Here is a 19,292-nt window from a genome sequence, read left to right as displayed (position 1 = left end):
TTGCTTTTCTTTGCTCCGAAATTCCGTGTCTTCAAAAAGTTATTAAGGAAATTCATCCGGGGTCCCAAAAACCTTCTTCATTTTCTGGAAAATCTTCTTAAACCTTTCCTTAACTCCATTTGTTCATCTCCAAACCTTCACATCTACATATTTTTAGGCTTCAAATCTTCATATCTTCAACCCAGATCTTCATATCTTCATCATCCAAACTCAAGAAATGGCAGCGGACACCGACTCTACTTCCCAGAATGTTCCTTCGGTTTCTTCTCCGACTACCGAGCCTATTGCCAACGATGACAAAACACAAACCACTCCCTTCGAACCAACACCAAAGACATAATACCCTCGAAGTACAATTTTAACCACGAATTAGTCGTTGAAAAGGCCGTAAAGACATCCGACCGGGGTTTTGATGTGAGACGTTACCCATCCTTGATCAAAGAGGAGCACCTTCCTCGAGTCCCGGCTGAATGTGGCTAGGATAATCCCCGTGTAGATATTTTTGCTTCCGGTGATGACGAGTCAGTCACCGACTTCAAGGAGGGATTTTCATATGTTTATGCATATCCTTTCACCCTCAAGCTCAACCCTAAAATAGATCTGTTTATTCTTGAAATGTGCCGGACATATAAAGTATGCCTTGCTCAGATAGACCTGAACATTTGGAGGATCGTGGCCTGCCTCGATCTTTTGGCTAATAATACCAAAATCAACTTTACCTTGGTCCATCTTATCCGGATATATTGCCCGAGGATCTTCTGTGGCGGCATTATAAAAGTCTTCAAACGAGACAAAAATCTCATTCTTTACTATGTCGCCAAGAACAGGGATCAAGGCTGGCACGAGCGTTTTGTCCGGGTTTAGACCAAGGACATTATACCGGTCGAATATATACCTTTCCCCAAAAGGTGAAATGACAAACGTAATTTTTGTGGCCTTATCTCCCTTTTACGTTTCTTGGAGCTCTTCTTCTAACTTTTTCCAATGTTAAGCATGGATTCCGGATGCAATTCTCGGATTTGCCAGGTGGATTGAAAAAATCATCGTCCAGCACCCGCATGATGAGCGGACATGGAAAGTATCTCGTGACCGATGGATAGCACAGAGCCACGGTATCCTCTTCTTCCCCTAATTCTTGTCATTCTTTTTCGTTTCACTTTACTCCGATTTAATCCTTTGATATCCAAGTTTGGGCAAAGGCTCTGTGACCCCATGGCCTGCACCAGCGGACAGCCCGCCACACCGGGTTCAGATTTCGATATATCAGGATCAATACGGCTCATTGCCGAGGCTGAAAAAAAAAAGACCAAGTCTAAGGGTCAGAAGAGAAAGAAAAGCTCGAAGGATGCCGCAGGTTCATTCGAAGCTCGAGGTGTGAGAGATGACCCCGAGGAAGATATTTAGATTGCTAGTATCACCACGGGTACTGTCGCCACTGAGGCTGAGGCAACTCCAATGGAGGTCCCAGAGGAAAATATTACAGCTGATTTGCTGGGCCCGGCCACAGGTGGGGAAGTCGAGGCCCGTTTTCCCCCGTTAATCGAATACCTTCAAGCCCCAATTCTGCTAAGATCAATTGATTTTATCAATACTACAGGTGATACTTCACCTGAGGTGTGCCTTTGGTAAAGAGGGCCAAAAAGGCAGACACAACTTCAAGGGCCGAGACACCTCCAAGGGCCGAAACAACTACAACTGCCGACTTGCCCCCAAGGGCCGAACCAGTTACTACGGCCGAGATACCATCAAGGGCCAATACAACTCCAACTTCTCCTCCTGCTCTGTCTTCGGAACAGGAGAATCTTAATGACATGTTTGCCAATACTCCTCTTGCAACAGCGAAAGCCTCGGGGTTTGGCCACCTCCCTATTCCACGAGCAAAGAGGATTGGTAGCCGGTCCACTGAGTCAGGTTCGAAATCTAGACTTGTAGATATTTTTTTGGCTCTAAGTGTAGATCCTTTGGTCGATTCAACGACTTTTTGGACCGGTTCCTTTAGGACTAGGGGGGCTTCTTCAACCGCGAACATCTCTTTTGCTGCGGGTTGTTCACCACAGACCGTCTTTATCCCTTCCGGAGTTGGGAATTTCAACATCTGATGTAATGTTGATGGTACTGCCCTCATGCTATGAATCCACACCGCCGAGTAACGCATTATACTTCATCTCTCCCTCGATGACATAGAACACAGTCTGCTGAATAGTTCCGTCGATGTTGACCGGCAAAGAAATTTATCCCTTAGTAGTTTCGCTTGCCATATTGAATCTGCTGAGCACCGGAGCCACCGAAATAATTTGATCCAGCAACCTCAGTTGTTCTACTACTCTCCATCAGATAATGTTGGCCGAACTACCTGGGTCAATCAAAATACGTTTAACTTGAGATTTAAAAACAAGGATAGAAATTATTAGCGCATCATTGTGTGGTTGAATGATGCCTTCTACATCCTCATCGTTGAAGGAAATGGATCCCTCGGGCACATAATCCCTGGTCTGCTTTATTGTTCAATTGAAACCTTTGTTCTTTTCATCATCGGTCCTCGTGGTGTATCCGTTCCTCCGATTATCATATTGATCACGTGTTGTGGCTCCACGGGCTCGACCTGTTTGTGATTTTCCCTACCTTTATAGTGGCCTTTGGCTCGCTCACTCAAGAATTCTCGAAGGTGATCGTTTTTTAACAACCGATCCACCTCTTCTCTCAATTGGCGACAGTATTCGATTCTATGGCCATGAGTCCCATGATACTCACATATCATGCTTGGATCTCTTTGAGCCGGATCAGATCTCAATGGTCTCGGCCACCTGGCATCTGTGATACGACTAATAACCGAAACAAGATCTATGGTGTTAATGTTGAAGTTGTACTCCGATAACCTCGGAATGTCCCCATTGTTGACAGAACTACTGCATCACCTCTAAACAGCAACCCTCGGCTATTTGATGCACGATCAGCTCGCTTATCACCTCTACTCGAGAGATGACTGGGGCCGCTTCTTCCTGTCACGACCCATTTTAGCCTAGGTCATGCGGGCACCTACCATTCCCACCTCGGTAGGCGAACCCTTAACTCAATGTACACAATCACTAAACATAATAAAATAGCGAAAGAAGTAAATGACGTAAGTCTCACAATATGATATAATATAGATAAGTGCGGAAGTAAATGAATCCACCCCAGTATCTGGTATGGTCATACAAAAGCATCTAAATCTGAATACTAAGGTATGAATAATACATAAATGTCTCAAATCATGTCTTGAGTGAAAAGTAAGACATAAGCAAAAGAAGAGTCTTCGAGGTCAGCGGACGCCATGCTCACCCTGGAAAACTCAAGTAAAAGCTGATGAGTCGATCAGCCACGAGTCAGAGAAGTAGATCCGCTCGATACTCGCATTCATAAAAGAATGCAGCAAGTGCGAAATCGGACAAACAACAAGATCGGTAGGCATCATAGGCTGACTAAGTATAGTTAACACAATCCAGAAAATAACATAGATAAACAAGTAAACCAATCACGCATGGAACAGTACAATCATAATCGAGTATCCATCAACACCTACGTAAATATCTAACCCCAAAATGATAAGTACGAGTATATCCAATCCTGGGACAAACAACACAATAGAATCAACACCACAATCGTCACAATACAATCATCACGACATCTCACTCAAGTCATAATGCAATGCAATGCAATAATGGTATGAATGTGATGTCATGCCCTGCTATGCTATCCAAATGAGATGTACACATGTACTCCGGAAGGAAATATCGACGTCTCGGCAGCACAACCCAGTGTGACTCGCGAAGTCTGAGTGCCACCCATCCCAGATCTTTGCCACACAGACAGACGGGACCCTGGCTAATTGCTCACAGGGGGATTCTCACTAGTACCACTCTGGGGGACCCGCGGAGCACGTGCACTAAAATCGAATCCGGGATAACATCGAAAATGACCATGCAACAACAATGCCCTAATATACCATCGGACATCGGCCTCCTCACAATCACTCAAAAGAGTTATCAAATATCAGTTTCATAAATCAACGATTTCGGAATTGAACCTCAGACATCGGCCTCCTCACAATCACTCAAGTAAAAGAGCTTATCAAGTATCAGTTTCATATAAACAGCGATCCCGGAATGGATATTCGGACATCGGCCTTTTTCATAATCATTCAAGTAAAAGAGTTTATCAAATATCAATTTTGCTCAATCAACGATACCGTATCACCACTGGATATCGGGCCGTGCATGATAATTATGAGAGAATGCGTGCAATGCATATATCAATCATCAACAAACAACCTCAAAATCATAAGTACCTCAACGGGGTACGCCAACAATGCATCACATCACAATACCAACAGTAGGTATGCCAACATATATAATTAAGTACCAACAGCGGATACGTCAATAATATATCAAGTACAAATACTACAAACAAGTATGCCAACCCTATCCAAATCAAGACCACAAGCGACCTTCGTCATCCACCAACTAAACATGGCATTAAGCCAACACAATTAAACAATCAAACACACATAACGGGGTGGCTAGTCCCAACACACATCAGGGGCCAACCTAAGTCAATGTCCATCCCAACTTCACACCCGAAGGTTCACATGCTGTCTCCGACATCATAATCTAAATATATGATTCACTATACTAAGTCTCACCAAAGGTAAACCATAACCTACCTGGACTACCGAGATGCAACACCAACAGGTCACTCTATCGCATTGCCCTTTCTCTGAAACTCAGAACCAAAGTAGTCTAAGCATAATCGAATTCGAAGTTAGAAATCATGAATAATGATATTAATATTGCTATCATATCAATTAGGCCCATTTTAACCCTAGAAATTGGGTAAACGGGCCCACAAGGGCGAAACGGGAAATTCATGGGTGAAATACCATATTGAATCCTAGGTAATCATAACCCCATTATTAATTACTGTATTAGCTCAAGAATTATCCCCAAATCTGATTCTAGTAAAAACCCCCAAATTATGTATGAACCCTAATTCTCCAAATCTGAAATTCAACCTTAAAAGTGAAAGATATATGATCACTAAGCTTAGATTCACCATATTTTAGTATTACCATCATCAATTTTATCCATTATAACCCTAGGGAGAAGCCTCCCAAAACCCTTCTTCAAATTCTACTTCTAAGGGATTGAAAAGGGAAGGGATGATTCTAAGATGATAATGATTAAAGAGAAGTTATTAGACCAAGCTTTACCTCTAAGAAATTCTTCAATTTATCCCCAAGAGCAGCCTTCCCAAACTCCAATATTGAGTTATGACATAATGAGGGTCTAAGTCTTATTTTAAGACACATTTAATGAAATTCCCCTGCCCGTGACCGCCACGGCGGAGGAATTGCCGCTACAGCGGCACCGCTGCTGTGACTGGGACACCGCTACAGCGGTGAGGCCCAATTACTCATGACCGCCCCAGCGGTCACTACACCCCCATAGCGGCGCCGGCCCGGTGCCGCTGCGGGCGCGTTCGGGCACCGGACAACGAAATCTCTAATTTTTCTAAGTCTTCCATCGAATTTTTGAGTTATTCCCGAGGCTATCTGCTCATACCCTGACCACCTAAACTCACGTAAAAATACGCTGCGGACGCACTCGTGGTCTCAAAATTTCCAACGGAGGTCCCATTAACCGAGTCAACCACTAGAGCCTACTTCCCATTTCCCATTCAAAGTCCCGAGATGCACCAAAATGCATTGGGAACCGAACCAATCACACATACTAGTTCTAAACAATCATCTTGACCTCTCGGAGTCAACGAAACTCGGAAAAAGGTCTGCTTGACCAAAAGTAAACCTGGGTTCAAAAATGAGTCAATCACTGCTTGGAAGTGGCGAAAGTGCCATAACGACCAAACGGGTCATTACATCAGATACCAATTGAACTATTGCTCGTCCTCGAGCAAGTGAAAAAGGAAAGTAAGGAAATACCTAAATCAGTGAACAACTGGGGATATCGGCTACGCATATCGGACTCAGTCTCCCAAGTAGCCTCTTCCACAGGGCGGTGCTTCTATTGCACCTTCATAGAAGCAATCTCCTTGGACCTCAATTTTTGCACCTGCCTATCTAGAATTGCGATAGGCTCCTCCTCATAGGTCAAATTCTCATCAAGCAACATAGAATCCCAGTGGACAATGTAGGTACCATCGGCGTGGTATCTCTTCAACATCGAGATATCAAAGACTGGATGGCCTCCCGCCAAGCCTGGCGGCAATGCTAACTCATAAGCTACATCGCCTATACAATCCACGATTTCAAATGGGCCAATGTATTTAGGGTTCAACTTGCCCCTCATACCAAACCTCATAATACCCTTCATGGTTGAAACCTTCAATAGAACCTTATCACCAATAGCAACTTCAAATCCCGAACCTTACCGGTCCGCACATCTTACCGGCTCTGAGCTGCCACAAGTCTGGCCTGAATAACTCTCACTTTCTTCAAGGGACTCCCTCAATAGATCAGTGCTCCCAGGTTGAGCCTCGAACCCATCGAACCAACCAATCGGGGATCTATACCTCCTACCATATAAGGCCTCAAAAGGCGTCATACCAATACTCGATTGATAACTGTTGTTGTACGCAAACTCTACCAAGGGCAAGTGCTGATCCCAATGACCGCCAAAGTCAATAACACACGCCCTCAACATGTCCTCGAGCACCTGAATGGTCCGCTCGGACTGGCCATCGGTCTGGGGACGGAAAGCTATACTAAAGTCCAATCGGGTACCCAACTCATCATGAAATGCTCTCTAGAATCGGGAAGTAATGATAGTACCCCAATCAGATACAACAGAAATAGGGATCCCATATAATCTCATAATATCTCGAATATACATCTTGGCTAAATTCCCCGCGGTATAAGAAACCTGAACCGGGACAAAGTGAGCGGACTTAGTCAATCGATCCACTATCACCCAAATAGAATCAAACTTGCCAAGGGTCTTCAGAAGACCTGTGACAAAGTCTATGGTAATCCTCTCCTACTTTCACTCGGGAATAGGCATCCTCTAAAACACCCCACCGGGTCGCTGGTGCCCACACTTAGCCACAAAATCAACTATATCCCTCTTCATACGGTGCCACCAATAGTGTTGTCTCAAGTTACGGTACATCTTAGTCACTCTTGGATGAATGGAATAGCGAGAGCTATGGGCCTCAGATAAGATCAACTGAATCAGATCACCAACACGAGGAACGCATACGCTTCCTCTAATCCTCAGAATGCCCACAGAATCAATCACGGCCTCCTTGGCCTCACCTTTCGACACCTATCTCGGATCTTACTCAACTGAGAATCCTCAAACTGATGAGCCTTGATCCGATCCAATAATGATGATCTCGCCTCTATATAAGCCAAAAATCACGCCTAGGGTTAAGATGTCAAGACGGACGAAACTTGCGCCGCAGTCTGAACCTCCATGGCCAACGGACGCTCGGAAACAATCAATCGAGCTAAACTCCCCATACTCACTGCCTTGCGACTCAAGGCATCAGCCACCACATTGGCTTTACCAAGGTGATACAGAATAGAGATGTCATAATCCTTCAGGAGCTCTATCCATCGGCGTTGCCTAGAATTAAGATCTCTCCGAGTAAACACATGCTGAAAGCTATGGTGATCGGTAAAAACCTCACAATAGACACCGTAGAAGTAATGCCTCCAAAGCTTCAAAGCGAAGACTACGGCCAACAACTCCAAATCATGGGTAGGGTAATTCTTCTCGTGAACCTTTAACTGACGGGAAGCATAAGATATCACTCTACCCTCTTGCATCAACACCGTACCGAAACTCATACGGGAAGCATCACAATAGACCGCGAAGTCCTTGCCCTCCACAGGTAAGGCTAGGATCAGGGCTGTGGTCAAAAGAAGCTTGAGCTTTTGAAAGCTCTCCTCACAATCATCCGTCCACTGGAAGGGAACATCCTTTTGAGTCAATCGGGTCAAAAACGAAGCAATGGCAGCAAAACTCTTCACAAAACGACGGTAATAACTGGCTAAACCCACAAAACTACGAATCTCGGTAAGGGTAGTGGGCCTCGCCCAACCCCTCACGGCCTCAATCTTCTGTAGATCAACCATAATCCCCTCCTTGTACACCACATGGCCCAAGAATGCTACAGACTCCAACCAGAACTCACACTTAGAAAATTTAGCAAACAGACTATGTTTCTTCAACAACCCAAGAACGGTACGAAGATGGCTCTCATGCTCCACTCTACTCTTGGAATACACCAAGATGTCATCAATAAACACAATCACAAAAGAATCAAGGAACGGCCTAAAGATGCCATTCATTAAGGTCATAAATGTAGCTGGGGCATTGGTAACCCCGAAAGACATCACTAGAAACTCATAGTGGCCATATCTCGTCTGAAATGCTGTCTTTGGAATATCCTCTGCCCTAATCTTCAACTGATGATAGCCGGAACACAAATCAATTTTAGAAAACACCGAAGCACCCTGAAGCTAGTCAAATAGATCATCAATACAAGGCATAGGGCAATTGTTCCGGATAGTGACCTTGTTCAACTGGCGGTAATCAATGCACATCCTCATGGTCCCATCTTTCTTCTTCACAAATAACATTGGAGCACCCCAAGAGGAGACGCTCGGTCTAATGAACCCCTTGCTCAATAAATCCTGCAATTGTTCCTTAAGTTCTCTCAACTCGACAGGTGCCATTTGATAAGGTGAAATGGAAATAAGACGAGTACCCGAGTCCATGTCGATACAAAAATTAATGTCACGATCGGGTGGCATACCTGGCAAATCTGACGAAAATACCTCCGTGAACTCGCTCACAATACGAATAGACTCAAGGGATGGAGATGCAACAGTCGTATCACAAACATGCGCCAAATACGCTAAACACCCCTTACTTACTAACTTCTTCGCCTGAAGAAAGAAAATGATCTTCTTCGGAGTGGGACTAGGAGTACCTTTCCACTCAAGCCTAGGGATGCCTATCATGGCTAAAGTGATTGTCTTGGCATGACAGTCCAAGATCGCATGATAAGGAGAAAGCTAGGACATACCCAATATAATATCAAAGTCCACCATATCCAGAATCATCAAATCTACCCAGGTGTCATACCCCATAAAAGTAACTAAACAAGATCGGTAGACTCGATCAACAACTACAGAATCACCGACTGGAGTAGACACGTGAAAAGGTATATCTATGCTATCACAGGGTAAATTCCAACCAACGGCATGAAATGCAGATACATACGAATAAGTGGATCCAGGATCAAATAACACGGAGATCTTTGCTCTATGACGGACGAAATGGTACACTTGAGATCACGGCGTACGAGGCCTCTGCCTCGGGCCTACCAGGGAATGAGTAACAATGGGCTCCACCATGCCCAGTCTGGGATCCCTCTCTAGAACTCTGAGTACCACCTCTAGCTGACTGGGACCCACCTTTAGAACCATGGGAAGTACCGCGGCCTAATTGAGCACCGCCTCTCTGAGAAGTCTTTCCCCGACCACCGGATGATACAGGAGTTCTCGGCGGCTGATAATCTCACCTAGGTCGGGGAAATCTCTTGGAAATGTGCCCAACCTCCCCATAAGAGAAACAGGTAAGAGGAGTTGAATGCTGATATACAGAAACTAAAGACCCGGATGAAGTAGTCATGTCTACTGGTCTAGAGAACGAGCTCTCCGCCTAGGCGGCTCACTAGAGGGAGCCGGTAATGCTGAATGCATTGGACTACCGGAATAGGGCTGCGGTGGCCTCGAAAACTGACCGACGCCCCTCGTACCAGAACCCCAAAGCTGCTAGTCTAACGTGGCCTCTTGTCACCACTACTAAAAGCACGGGCCTTGGCACCCTCAACCATCGAAGCATGCTCAATAATGGACTGGAAGGAAGCCCCTATAGACTTCATCTGAAGACAAGGAATCTGTAAAGAGCCCACTAGTCCTCCAACAAAGCGCCTGATCCTATCAGCCTCGGTAGGGATCAACGGAGTAGAGTATCGGGCCAAATAGAGGAAACGGGTCACATAAGACTCCGAAGACATGCCCTCGCTCCAGGTGTAGAAACTGCTCCCTACGAGCCTCTCTCAAAGACCAGGGCACATACTTCTCAAGGAAGGCCCGATAGAACTGAGACCAAGTCAACGGAGGAGAACCCTCAGGTCTGCACGCCACGAAATACCTCCACCACGTCTTCGCGTCGCCGCGAAACTGGTAGGACACATAATCAATGCTGTGGGTCTCCACTATACCCATACAGTGCAGCAGCTCATGTATATCAAGAATAAACTCATAGGTATCCTCGAACGAAGTACCAGAGAACCTCGACGGCTCTAACTTTCTGATCCTCCCCACCACATCCTAATAAGCAGCAGTCATAACGGCGCCATCCATGGGCCTAATATCCTCCCCAGGGGCGGGTATAGTATTAATGCGGGGAGCTATAGCTACGGAGGGATGTGCTACCCGCGTGGGTCCTTGCTCAGGGGTCTGTGCCCCAACCCTAGTCTGTGAACCCCCGTCGGGAGTAGTAACACCGGTGTCCACCTACTAGGTATCAAGATGAAGTAGGATCCTGGCCATAGTGTCATGCACGGCCTGGTCAGAAGTAACCTCAGGCTGTGTCCGTGCTGGGGCCACACCATCCTCTGCGGTCTGGTCTCTACCCGGCTGATACTCGGGCTCGGGAGATGGAGACCTCTCTCGTCGCTGGCCCACCGTCAGAGCTCTACCCCTGGCTGGGGCCACCCCGCGTCCTCTCGCTCTATCGCGTCCTCTGACTGTAGCGCGCTTTCAGGTGCCAGCCGTAGCTGCGGACTCCGGCACCTGACCTCGGGCCGTAGTAGCTCGAGTCCTCAACATCTGTGAGAGAAGAGATAAGAGTCAGATACCAATTTGGTCTTTCCAGATACCAATTTGAATAAAGTAGCACGATGGAAAGAAAGAAGGTGAGATTTCCTAAATATCCCATAGCCTCCCGCAGATAAGTACGGAGCTCATCGTACCGATCCACGAGACTCTACTAGACAAGCTCTTGTATTAAAGACCGGGTAACCTAGGGCTTTGATACCAACTTGTCACGACCCATTTTAGCCTAGGTCACGCAGGCACCTACTATTCCCACCTCAGTAGGAGAACCCTTAACCCAACGTTCATAATCACTAAACATAATAAAATAGCGAAAGAAGTAAATGACGTAAGTCTCACAATATGATATAATATAGATAAGTACGGAAGTAAATGAATCCACCCCAGTATCTGGTCTAGTCATACAAAAGCATCTAAATCCGAATACTAAGGTCTGAATAATACATAAATGTCTCAAATCATGTCTTGAGTGAAAAGTAAGACATAAGCAAAAGAAGAGTCTTCGAGGTCGGGGACGCCATGCTCACCCTGGAAAACTCAAGTAGAAGTTGAGGAGTCGATCAACCACGAGTCAGAGAAGTAGATCCGCTCGATACTCGCATTCATAAAAGAATGCAGCAAGTGCAGGTCAGTACAAACAACAGTACTGGTAGGCATCATAGGCCGACTAAGCATAGTTAACACAATTCAGAAAATAACACAGATAAACAAGTAAACCAATCACGCATGGAACAGTACAATCATAATCGAGTATCCATCAACACTTATGTAAATATCTAACCCCAATATGATAAGTACGAGTATATCCAATCCTGGGACAATCAACACAATAGAATCAACACCACAATCATCACAATACAATCATCACGACATCTCACTCAAGTCATAATGCAATGCAATGCAATAATGGTATAAATGTGATGCCATGTCATGTCATGCAAATGAGATGCACACATGTACTCCGGACGAAAATATCGACGTCTCGATAGCACAACTCAGTGTGACTCGCGAAGTCTGAGTGTCACCCGTCCCGGATCTTTGCCAAACAGACAGGCGGGACCCTGGCTAATTGCTCACACAGTGAGTCTCACCGACACCACTCTGGGGGACCCGCAGAGCCCGTGCACTAAAATTGAATCCGGGATAACATCGAAAATGACCATGCAACAACGATGCCCGAATATACCATCGGAATCGGCCTCCTCATAATCACTCAAAAGAGTTGTCAAATATCATTTTCATAAATTAACGATTCCTGAATTGAACCTCGGACATCGGCCTCCTCACAATCACTCAAGTAAAAGAGTTTATCAAGTATCAATTTCATATAAACAACGATTCCGGAATGGATCCTCGGACGTCGGCCTTTTTCATAATCATTCAAGTAAAAGAGTTTATCAAATATCAGTTTCGCTCAAACAACGATATCGGATCACCACCAGATATCGGGCCGTGCATGATAATTATGAGAGAATGCGTGCAATGCATATATCAATCATCAACAAAAAAGCTCAAAATCATAAGTACCTCAACGGGGTACGCCAACGATGCATCACATCACAATACCAACAGTGGGTATGCCAACATATATAATCAAGTACTAACAGCGGATATGCCAATAATATATCAAGTACAAATACTACTAACGGGTATGTCAACCCTATCCAAATCAGGACCACAAGCGACCTTCTTCATCTACCAACTAAACATGGCATCAAGCCACCACAATTAAACAATCAAACACACATAACGGGGTGGCTAGTCCCAACACACATCAGGGCTCAACCTAAGTCAATGTACATCCAAACTTCACACCCGAAGGTTCACATGTTGTCTCCGATATCATAATCTAAATATGTGATTCACTATACTAAGTCTTACTAAAGATAAACCATAACCTACCTGGACTGCCGAACTGCAACACCAACAAGTCACTCTATCACCTTGCCCTTTCTCTGAAGCTCAGAACCAAAGTTGTCTAAGCATAATCAAATTCTAAGTTAGAAATCATGAATAATGATATTAATATTGCTATGATATCAATTAGGTCCATTTTAACCCTAGAAATTGGGAAAACGGGCCCACAAGGGCAAAACGGAAAATTTGTAGGTGAAATAACAAAATTGAATCCTAGGTAATCATAACCCCATTATTAATTGTTGATTTAGCTCAAGAATTATCCCCAAATCTGACCCTAGTAAAAACGCCCAAATTGGGTATGAACCCTAATTCTCCAAATCTGAAATTCAACCTTAAAAGTGAAAGATATATGATCACTAAGCTTAGATTCGTCATATTTCAGTATTACCATCATCAATTTTATCCATTATAACCCTAGGGAGAAGCCTCCAAAATCCTTCTTCAAATTCTACTTCTAAGGGATTGAAAAGGGAAGGGATGATTCTAAGATGATAATGATTAAAGAGAAGTAAGTGATTAGACCAAGCTTTACCTCCAAGAAATTCTTCAATTTATCCCCAAGAGCAGCCTTCCCAAGCTCCAATATTGAGTTATGACATAATGAGGGTCTAAGTCTTATTTTAAGACACATTTAATGAAATTCCCCTGCCCGTGACCGCCACGGCGAAGGAATTACCGCTACAGCGCCCCCGCTGCGACGGCTGGGACCCCGCTGTAGCGGTGAGGCCCAATTACTTATGACCGCCCCAACGGTCACTACACCGCCATAGCAGTACCGCTGGGGCGGCTCAGGTGTCGCCGTTACGGGCACCAGACACTAGAAATCCCCAATTTTTCTGAGTCTTCCATCAAATTTTTGGGTTATTCCCGAGGCCATCTGCTCATTCCCCGACCACCTAAAATCATGCAAAAATACGCTGCGAACGCACTCGTGGTCTCGGAATTTCCAACAGAGGTCCCGTTGACCGAGTCAACCACCGGAGCCTACTTCCTATTTCCCATCTAAAGTCCCGAGATGCACCAAAATGCATTGGGAATCGAACCAATCTTACATACTAGTTCTAAACAATCATCCGGACCTCTTAGAGTTGACGAAACTCTGAAAAAGGTCTGTTTGCCCAAAAGTCAACCTCAGGTCAAAAATGAGTTAATCACTGCTCGGAAGTGGTAAAAGTGCCATAACGACCAAACGGGTCGTTACACTTCCCTTATCCGACCTAAAGCTGGACTTCTTCGGTTGAGAATGCGGTCGATACCTATCCCTTGATGGTCTTCTCTCCGGTTCATAATTCCTCCTCGATCTTTCAAAGTTCTTACTTCCACTTATCGGATCGGGGGTAAGTTCAAGTTGATCATCCCCTATTCGAATCTTGGATTCGTACCTGTTATGGACATCGGCCCAAGTTACTGACTCGTATTCCAATAATTTCTCCTTTAAGTTAAACGAGGCAGTTGAGCTTTGGGGATTGAGTCCCTTAGTGAAAGCTTGAGCCGCCCATTCTTCTGGGACGGGAGGAAGCTCCATTTGTTCTCTTTGGAACCTATTCACGAACTCTCATAGCAGCTCATTATCTCTTTGGGTGATTCTAAAAATATCCGTCTTTCTTGCCTGTACCTTCTTGGCCCCGGCATGGGCTTTGATAAACGCATCTTCCAGCATCTAAAAAAAATGATGGAATGCTCAGGCAGATGGTCATACCAAGTCAATGGCCCTTTGGATATTGTTTCACCAAACTTTTTCAAAGAATACCAACTCTATTTCATCCTCTTCGACATCATTGCCTTTTATGGAACAAGTGTACGAGGTCACGTGCTCCTGCGGGTCCGCTGTCCCATCATACTTCAAAATATACGGCATCTTAAACCTCTTCGGGATCAGCTTCGGGGCTATACTCGGAGGGAAAGGCCTTTGAATGTATCTCTTTGAATCCAGTCCTTTCAAGATCAGAGGTGCCCCCGGGATCTGATCCACCCGAGAGTTGTATTTTTTAACCCTTTTCTCCGTGGAATCAATCTGCTTTGCCAAAGTTTTAAGCATTTTCAAAACCTAGGTAGATGAACCAGCCCCGGATCCGTCGCTTTCGACTATACGGGCCTCCTCTCGCTTTGGTTAGGTAGGCCGATTTGGCTTCGTCGATGCTGCTTTGTTGTCTTTGTTTTAGAGTTGAGCTATAGCAATCTGTTATTCCCATAACATTTCAAATATCAAACGTAAGCTAATCTCATCCAGTACATCCGGCGTTTTTTGGGCTTGCGCCCAAAGTAATGTAGTTGAGTTATTGCTATTCAAAGGATCCGTGGCCGGAAGGGCAGCATTCTCCTGGTTGATGGTATTCTGGTGGTTAAAGCCATCGGCCGAGTTTACAGCATTTGGGTTGGCCAGGTCAGTAGGGGGTGTGGTGTTGTTCTCGTTTTCAGTGACTATTTCGCGGTTGTTCATGTGTCCGAAATTGCCACTGCTCACCATTTCGCACGTATCTGAAACACAAACTTTCAAAAGACAAGTGAAAGAGGGAGTAGCGAATTAAACCACTACTATTATCCTATGCTCCATGGTGGGCGCCAAACCGTTTACGCCCAAAAGTGAATAACAATTAAATTTGTAAGTGGGTAATAGGATATGTGGTTAGATTAATTTATAGTATAAGATAATAGCAAGTAAATAGTAGTATATTGATAAATAGTAAAGGAAACATAAGAAGACAAATTTGTAAGCTCTGCGAATTGTTCCGGTTTGGGAGTTGCTTTCTTTAACCGAGCCAAAGTACTTAAGAAGATCTCATTGCCACTTTTCTGATTATAAAAATGTGTAGAATAATGAAAAAGCTAACCTAAAAAAGAAAAGGGTAGACCTCTATTTATAGCTAACAATATACGGGCCTTCGTACAGTGTAAGAAAAAGCCTTTCTAGAAAAACCCTAAAATGGCTAAGGCTGCATCCGTATGGTCTGACACCCGTACGGTTGTCAGCACAAATGACGGAACGGTCAGATGACGCGTGTCTTGTTCCATAACGTATTTTTCGAACCTATATTGAGTATGCTCTCTTCAGGCTCAGGTTTTCCGTGCACATCAAAATACCCTCAATTTTGACGCAGAGTTGAATGTATTCACGACCCCTCGATTTTGGTTCCTATCAGTTGTTACGACCCTACTCTCCTTCGATCTCATATCGGACGGCTTTAAACTTTACTCCGGTTCTTACTGGGTAGAAGTTGCATCGGTTTTTACCGTATACATTATGGATTAATGAAGCATGCGTAAGATTTGTTGGTGGTTCTCCCACAACTTGAAGCTGGGGAGAAGGAGACTCGGCCATGGAGGCCTCAAATTCTCCATAAAATCGCCCAAGAGAGGAGAGAGAGCACCCGTGAGGTTTGGGGTTATATTCAATCTCTCGGGTCATGTTGTACTCTATTCAAACGAAAAAATGATGTGTGGTACTATAAATGTAGGGAGCAGTTGTCTATTTTTTATTTATTTTGGTGCCGCAAACAGTCTTTCTATCTCGTAGGGGTAAGATCTGCATACATCCTACCATCTCTAGACCTCACTTGTGAGATTATACTGGATATGGTTTTGTTGTTATATCTATAGTGCAGTTTTTTGTGTTATATATTTTAATTTTTTATGAGACTTTTTTTTGTTTATGGTCCTTTTTTTTATTAATCTAATTAAGATAACTATTGAATATTTAATGGAAACTAAAAATATTAACTTCTCACAAATTTCTATTGATAAAAAGTATTCAGTACATACTTAAAGGACTATTTTCGGGGGCGGATTTATGTTGGTCCAAGGGGTGTCACGTGACACTGCTTCGTCGAAACTTTTTACTAAATATACATATATGAAAAATCAATGGAACGAAAGTAAAGGTAAAAAGAATAATGTAACACTGCTTCAACACAAAGGCGTGTGTTGGTCTGTTGGTAAAGAGCTTCATTTTGAAGGCAAGGTCGAACCCGCCTGGCCATAATTTAGCCATTTCCTACTCTAATTTTATACCAAATTGGTCAAGTAACTTAAAAGCTAAAACCCTAAAAAGAACTCATAAGTCATAACCTTAAAAATTCTTTTATCAATTAGAATATAATTGATGGCTGCCCACCTTTCAAATTAGAATATAAGTTTTTCTTGTTCTTTATCCCGATTGCCACATCAGGTTAGCACTTTCTTCACCATAATATTTTATTAAGTGCTTGCAATTTTTTCGTGAAAATAATTATTTTCTTTCGAATTTCTACAATGAAATTTTTTAGCGTTCATTATATTGATATATAAATTTACCTATGTTTTATTGTTTCTTTGCGATTTTTAATCCTCGTAAGAGCTATCGACATGAACTTTTTATTTTACGTCTTGCTAATATCGAGATGGTTAAAATTTCAATTTGAGAACCGAGTTCGGTTTATTATCTGAAGGCATCCATAACACAATATTTAATGCAACTATTTATTGTAGTCACTGAACTAATCAATATTATATCCTATTTATGTATAGTACGCGAATCCTGTCGAATTTTAGAAAAATGAGAAAAAGTCCAGATTGTCAAAGGGAAAATGCTTACAAACTTTTTATGTCTTGTAAGTTATAACAAAAAAAAAAAAGAGTTAATTCTATCATATCATTCTATCTCTAAATAAATATTTGATCCTTAATTACTAATTGTTTAGATTACATCGCATTAGCCTAAATTTCAATGGAGCGATATTATCATAAAGTATCTTCCAAGCATCCAAAGCCAAGTTCAACAACTCCAAATTCAATTGGCTCGGGAGAAAAAATTAATGAGTCGGAACAACATCGACAAAATGAAGGAATTGATTTAAGTTCCTTACCAACTGATCCTGCGGAAAGATTAGCTATTCGAAAATATCATCCAAATGACCATGATGCAATAAGGAGATCCTATATTCATCAAGGTCCCTTCCAACTTCGAAAGCACTTGTTTCCTACGAGATATATGTATGGTAAGTGGCGTCGTTTTAATTCTAAATGGCTTGATGAGTATGATTGGTTGGAATATAGTGTAACAAAAGATGCAGCTTTTTGCTTCTACTGCTATTTGTTTCAAGATGAAAACATCAATCAAGGGGGAGGAGAGGTATATTCAAGTATAGGTTTTACTAGTTGGAATAAGAAGAAAAGTTTTAATGAGCATATTGGCGGACCAAACGGTGTTCATAATCGATCGAAGAAATGCTGAAGATTTGATGAGACAAAAACAATCCATTCAAAGTGTACTTGCTAAACAGTCTGATCAACAAAAGTTGGAATACCGAAATCGTTTAGAAGCTGCAATTGACGTGATAAGATATCTTTTGAACCAAGGATTATCATTTCGGGGGCATCATGAAGATGAATCATCTTTTAATAAAGATAACTATATTGAACTTCTTAGGTGGTATACTAAACGATGTGATAATATTGCTGATGCATTTAAAAAAGCTCCAAAGAATAATCAGTTGACTTCTCCATACATTCAAAGGGATATTATCACTGCATGTAAGATGGAAACAGTTAAGTATATCATTAAGGATTTAAATGATGATTACTTTTCCATATTAGTTGATGAATCTCGTGATGTGTCATGTAAGGAGCAAATGGCTATTGTTTTGAGGTATGTTGATAGAAGGGGGAGTGTAATGGAACGGTTTATTGGTATTGTTCATGTTCGTGATACTAGTGCTTTGTCCCTAAGAAATGAAATTGTGATTTACTTGCTCAACATTCTTTAAGCCCATCTTATATACGTGGACAATGTTATGATGGAGCAAGCAATATGCAAGGAGATTTAAATGTGCTTAAAATCTTGATACAAAAAGAAAGTAAAGCTGCTCATTTTATTCATTGTTTTGCTCATCAACTCCAGTTAACTCAACTCCAGTTAACTCTTGCTGCGATTTCTAGAAGATGTGATGAAGTGCAAGAACTTTTATCGTTGGTTTCTGATATATTAAATATGGTTGGAGCTTCTTTCAAGCGTAGAGATGAACTTCGTGAATCTCAAGCAAAAGAAATTGAAGAAGCATTAAATGAGGCGAGCTTGAAACTGGTAGGGGTTTGAATCAAGATTTAGGTCTTGCTAGAGCCAGTGATACTAGATGGGGATCTCACTACAAATCCTTTAAAAAAAAAATCCAAAAAAATCTTATGTTTGGTCCTATTATTGATGTACTTGATGCTATTGCTGTTAATGCCCGTTTTGAAGAAAAGTGTAGGGCAAAGGGATATCTTAAAGCATGTTTAACATTTGAGGTTGTCTTCATGTTGCACTTCATGCGCACTGTTTTAGCAATAACAAATGAGCTTAATGCAGCTTTTCAAAAGAAAGAGCAAGACATTGCAAATGCCATGCTACTTGTTGGAGTGGCAAAGGGGCGACTGCAAAAACTAAGAGAACAAGGTTGGGATTCACTTATTGATGAGGTATCTAAATTTTGTATCAAGCATGATATTT

The 19,292-nt window shown here is 42.9% G+C and overlaps 1 protein-coding gene across 1 annotated transcript; it reads left to right on the top strand.

Annotated features, from left to right (window-relative positions):
• The first annotated feature begins 17,985 nt into the window (after positions 1 to 17,985).
• On the top strand, positions 17,986 to 18,899 carry LOC132039078 (uncharacterized). Its single transcript, XM_059429624.1, has 2 exons — positions 17,986 to 18,452; positions 18,572 to 18,899. The coding sequence occupies exons 1-2, from the start codon at positions 17,986 to 17,988 to the stop codon at positions 18,897 to 18,899; spliced, it is 795 nt and encodes a 264-aa protein (XP_059285607.1).
• The last annotated feature ends 393 nt before the right edge of the window (positions 18,900 to 19,292 follow it).

This window comes from Lycium ferocissimum, chromosome 12 (genome assembly GCF_029784015.1).
Source record: "Lycium ferocissimum isolate CSIRO_LF1 chromosome 12, AGI_CSIRO_Lferr_CH_V1, whole genome shotgun sequence".
Lineage (NCBI taxonomy): Eukaryota > Viridiplantae > Streptophyta > Magnoliopsida > Solanales > Solanaceae > Lycium > Lycium ferocissimum.
This window is presented reverse-complemented; position numbering and strand designations above follow the sequence as displayed.